Here is a 5,856-nt window from a genome sequence, read left to right on the forward strand (position 1 = left end):
GGCAAAATTTCTGGACGACCCCCATCCTTTCCTTTTGAGACGTAAAAACCCCAATGATCACGAATGCTGGGGAAAACCATCTTCTTTTTTGGGCGGTCATCAACAAGGCCTGTAGCGAACCTGATTGTAGGAACCAGACGTAGTGTAAATCCTGAAACTGAATTCAAAATATAACATAACTGTAACACAAGACATTTGTAATGTAACTACACTACTTATATCAGCTCTAGCCAAAAATCTTCTACTAAGAGATGAGCTGAGAATATGAAAATACTCAGTGACAATTAAGTAGTGAATATATAAATGATACTAACTTCTAAGATAACTTACTACTATTGAATTGTGTACAGAGCACCCGTCGGTCAGGTCATTTGTTGTCAGTCCTGAGTCAGTCAGCCTCTCCCCCCGCCGGCTGGGGCCCCAAAAGGTACCTCGTCTACTGTTTACTGCAGCATGGTCATCTCCTTTCTTCTCCCAGATTCACTCCTTTTTATCAGCTACATAGCCACTTCCCAACAGCTGGACTCCGTCCGTCTTGACGTCTATCGGGTCCCCCTTCTCACTCCATTCCGGGAACCCTCTACAGCCTTCCTGGAAACCAAAAAGGCTGACTTCACAAAAGAACAGGGACTTTATCTTTGACCATACTTAGGATTTAACTAGAATTCTTAGAACTATGCTAATAAGTTTCAACTATCCAAAGTTGGCTCTGAGATGTACTTCGAAAACAGGCAACATCTTGGCCACTTACATAAGCCCATTGTCCAACTCACATGAACCCATAACCACTCAGCTCAAACAAGTACAAATAATAAAATAAATACAAATAATGTCTATATGTAAAGTACATACTGTTCTATTACATATTTCTTCTGGAATCTGATTTATTTTTAACCACCACACTTCTTTTTGGTGTTGGAAACCATAAATATTTCCATTTATTTTATATCATTTATTTTGTAAAATGAAAGCTTGTCCTCCTGATTTGTGTCATAAAGCAAGCCGTCTTTACGCTGCACAGCAATGATGGAGAGGTTCTCTTATTTATCTGCAGGTCAAATATGTTAAGACAATTATTTGATGCTTGTTGTTTGAACCTAAAAGAAATACCAATGCATTTTTAATGAAAGTCTTTTATAATGTATTTTCAGATGCATAGGTAACTTATTGCTGATTTAAAACCAACAATAACTGTATCTGTAGAAGCCAACTAATCCAGAGTTAGTAGCGCCAACAGAGAAATAGTGATAATATGCAACTGCTGGACAGGTGGAGATATTAAAATTAAAAAAGCATCATCAGATTATTTCTTTGCCTCATTTGAATATGGTGATATTGATGTAAATTTCACCATATGGCACCTGTAAAATTATTACTGACAGCAGTCTGATAGATGAGTATGAGCAGATAAAGGACGACAGCCACAGCCAGATCCACAGTTATGCTATCGCCGCCAGCCAGAGGGAAGGACGGAGTAGAGAGGAAGAGGCAGTGCTGTTTCTGGGGTTCTATGCTATAAGCTTAAATAATGATGTGTGCATTTGTGTAGCTCACCATCGCTAAGCTGTCAGACTTCCAGAGCACACATACACTTCTTTGAACTGAGTCACTGTCCCCTGCAGGTTGGTACAGCCTGGAGGCATTACTGAACGTGTGAGTCAGCCTGACAGTGAGCCTCATCAAGCTAGAGTATGACTTGACACAAAGTACCTGATATTCCACTCCCTAGTTATTCTGCGGTGGTTTATGGACAGACAGAGCCAACACAAACTTTTGATGCATTTGTGCCCCTTACAACAGGGCCAGACAGGTGGCAGTGGTTTCGCTGTCATGTCGGGGTGTTCCTCTACTGGCAAACTCCTTGAGACTGGGAGTTTTCATTCAGTATTTGGGAATACAAACTTGCATTTATGAGCCTTCTGTAAATGTCATCTCAGTCGCATCGGTACACTCACTCCTCCATGCTGCATGGTCAGCACTGTGCAGTCACCTTAGTGGTCCTGACTCTCAGCCAGGTCCATACCACACATGCTAACACTATCTGAGCCTAACCTGTTTATTCTGGTTTCATTTGAACAAAGGATGCCTAATCATCAAGCTTCTTTTCATGTACTCAGGCAAGGTGCCACCATTTTGAAAGCAGTGTTTTTTTCCTTGCAAGCTGATGTCCTTTGTATTGCTCCTACTGGTTGGAAAGTGCAGCTGCAGTCATGTTTGTTGCACAGGTGTCACTCACTTTTACTGCTCTGCGGGGAAACTTTGGGGCCCTTATTTTCAGTGTTTGTTTTTAACTACACATTAGCTAAAACACCCTACATTTCATTTTAACATTTTAGTGATATTGTACTGGGCAGTGGCATAAAAAAAACATTTGGGCAGGCCAGTAAAATAGATAAGCCCACAGGTATGTTGTTTTGTTTTAAAAGTTTACATTGATCATCCCGCTATGCCACAGCTACTGGCGATACTAAAGACAAGCTAAGAAGCTTACATCTGTTGTAGGTTTCACTATCAGAACCAAAACCCACCATCAAGCATATTTACAATTTCTTTTTTTCATACAGCAGCAGGTTAATTTAATCATTTTAAAGGCAAAACCAGCATTTGTTTATACAAGGCATTTTCAGAAAAGAAATCACTTCACAACCGCTAAAAGGCTAAAAAATAATTGAGGAAGCACAGACCAATCTGGCCGGGCCTGAGCCATCTATGACGTGGACTCAGTTTTGTTGTAGAGCCAGCATATTTGCAACTGGTAATGAATTTTCTTTGCCAAAAAACATTTCCATTTCAGTTATAAGTGAGCTGTCATAGGCAATGCCTTGAAATGTATTTCCTTTCAAAGCACTAGTATAATAGAAAATGGATTCAAATCCATATGGTTCGAAGTCTACAGCAAAATGACAATTAGCACAATAGCTGTCAAAAATACACATGCAAAAAATAGCAAATTATAGGACAAGGACAAACAGAGAACGACCCAGTTCTACTGACCTACTGGGTGTGTGTCCCAGTCCCAGCACCTGGACTCTTTGCTGTGGAGCCAGATCCATCTGCACTGACACAAACACCTTTAGGCCTTTTACCTTTGTCAACAGATTTTGTTATGATCAGCAGCTGTTGGTTGAAGTTGTCTTCATATAACAGATTAATGTAACTGAACCACACTTCGGATTACAATCAAAAATCTTGTTATGGTATTGTAGATTTTAAATGTTTTGTTGTTCATATGATCAGTTTACTATTAAAAGTCTGAGATAATGAAAGACAATTGTTTAACATTTTGGAATAAGTTTCCGACCTTTGCATGATTAGGTGTACATGAATTACTCAGAAGTAACAAACATTTTCAAAACGGTCATGTTACACTAAAAAGCCAAGTGACTAAATGATGACGACTCAGCGGGCAGGTGCAGATCATTATTGTATGTGGGGTTTTGTGGTTTTGAGAATAAAAACAGATTTTTATATAATCATGAGTCAGTCATTAGTTCATCACTGTGGCATCTGTCCATCTGGATGAATCTTATAGGCATGAGTCTACTGCATGTGCGCATGTGTACACATGTATGTTCATGTGTGTCACATGACGAAGATAAGTAGTAGTATCTATAGATAACCAAAACACAGAGAGGTGTAATCAGCACAGTGTTGCACGAGTACAAAGAGTTGCATCATGTGCAAAAGTATGCATGTATGAGAATAACATGCATGCACACACACACACACACACACACACACAAGGCTGAGATTACCCTTGAACTCTGCACACTACAGCAGGTTTACAGCCCCCATTCAGTACCTCTGAATGGCTCTATTATTATCACTCAGGTTTCATAGACTGAATGTGTGTGTGTGTGTGTGTGCGAAAGAGAAAGACAAACAGAGTAATTATGAAAGCGAGAAAGGCCACAAATGAGACAAATGTTTTGTGCAGTGTATAATTGTTCCAAGTTAGAAAATGTTAAATGAAATGAAAGTCTGTGGGGGGAAAGGAGAACAAGAGGCACATTTAGGTAGAGAGGATCCGCAGAGGAAGAAAAAAGAGAAACTTCATATGGGTGAAACACAAAAAGTGCCTGAACAAATCTGTTATAGAACCTGCCCTTAACAAAAACACAGTATGTGAAACCACTCCCGAGTCTGACACCAGCATTACAACAGGCTGGAGTATCAACAAAAGCTAGGGCTTGAGATCCTCAAGTCATTAAAAATAAAGAGGTCCCCCTATGGAAAACTCAATGAAAAGATGTCAAACAAACATTGAAGGCGCTGAAGGTGGCCCCTGATCATGCATTCAATAATGTGGTTTCACTGTAAGAACAATTATTTTTTTATTTTATTTTTGAAACATTTCCATGTTCTCACTTATTGTCTGTGAATAATCAAATTCTTGCAAATATATAAGATTTAGAAAAGACAAGGTGGGTTTCATAATTGAAATAACACCCCTCTGGTCTATTCACCCCACAACAGTGGTCGTCAGGTTAATTCTTAATCAGAATGGTGGTCCCTGGGTTGCAATTAATGGAAAACCCCTGAACTGTGTTAAATTCTTGAAGACTAAAACAACATATTTGAGAGAATATGAAACAGAAGAACTGTCCATGCAGCTCTGACTCCTCAGTAGTGTGCGTCTCTCAGAAGCAGCGTGAGGTTTCTGATGTGCTCTGCACGGTAGCGAGGCGACTGATGCAGCGGCAGCTCAAAGAAAGAGAAGGTGAAGCTCCGGGAGAAACTCAGGTCGGTGACAGGATGCAGTGGTGGGAGGCGGGGAGGACGGGGGACACGATGCTGGGGCAGCACTCCGCGCCTTGCCCGCCACCCCCCACCTCTTCCATCTGCAGAGAAAGAGAGGGATGGATGAAGCAGAAGAATGCTTTGGTTAGGAAGCGACTCAATAAAATATCAAACTAAATATAAAACAACTGCATCTGTTTTTCACACAGATCTCAAAGGACTCCGAAAGACAAACAGAGTAATTATGAAAGCGAGAAAGGCCACAAATGAGACAAATGTTTTGTGCAGTGTATAATTGTTCCAAGTTAGAAAATGTTAAATGAAATGAAAGTCTGTGGGGGGAAAGGAGAACAAGAGGCACATTTAGGTAGAGAGGATCCGCAGAGGAAGAAAAAAGAGAAACTTCATATGGGTGAAACACAAAAAGTGCCTGAACAAATCTGTTATAGAACCTGCCCTTAACAAAAACACAGTATGTGAAACCACTCCCGAGTCTGACACCAGCATTACAACAGGCTGGAGTATCAACAAAAGCTAGGGCTTGAGATCCTCAAGTCATTAAAAATAAAGAGGTCCCCCTATGGAAAACTCAATGAAAAGATGTCAAACAAACATTGAAGGCGCTGAAGGTGGCCCCTGATCATGCATTCAATAATGTGGTTTCACTGTAAGAACAATTATTTTTTTATTTTATTTTTGAAACATTTCCATGTTCTCACTTATTGTCTGTGAATAATCAAATTCTTGCAAATATATAAGATTTAGAAAAGACAAGGTGGGTTTCATAATTGAAATAACACCCCTCTGGTCTATTCACCCCACAACAGTGGTCGTCAGGTTAATTCTTAATCAGAATGGTGGTCCCTGGGTTGCAATTAATGGAAAACCCCTGAACTGTGTTAAATTCTTGAAGACTAAAACAACATATTTGAGAGAATATGAAACAGAAGAACTGTCCATGCAGCTCTGACTCCTCAGTAGTGTGCGTCTCTCAGAAGCAGCGTGAGGTTTCTGATGTGCTCTGCACGGTAGCGAGGCGACTGATGCAGCGGCAGCTCAAAGAAAGAGAAGGTGAAGCTCCGGGAGAAACTCAGGTCGGTGACAGGATGCAGTGGA

The 5,856-nt window shown here is 40.4% G+C and overlaps 1 protein-coding gene across 1 annotated transcript in view; it reads right to left on the minus strand.

Moving 5' to 3' along the window:
- Window positions 1-3,719: 3,719 nt before the first annotated feature.
- LOC109973793 (mitogen-activated protein kinase 7) overlaps window positions 3,720-5,856 on the minus strand; it is a 4,318-nt gene continuing 2,181 nt past the window's right edge. Inside the window, exon 4 of the mRNA XM_020623610.1 lies at window positions 3,720-4,841. Within this exon, the coding sequence (XP_020479266.1) occupies window positions 4,624-4,841 (218 nt within the window). The 3' untranslated portion in view covers window positions 3,720-4,623. The remainder of the gene's footprint in view (window positions 4,842-5,856) is intronic.

This window comes from Monopterus albus, unplaced genomic scaffold (assembly GCF_001952655.1).
Source record: "Monopterus albus unplaced genomic scaffold, M_albus_1.0 scaffold305.1, whole genome shotgun sequence".
Taxonomy (NCBI): domain Eukaryota; kingdom Metazoa; phylum Chordata; class Actinopteri; order Synbranchiformes; family Synbranchidae; genus Monopterus; species Monopterus albus.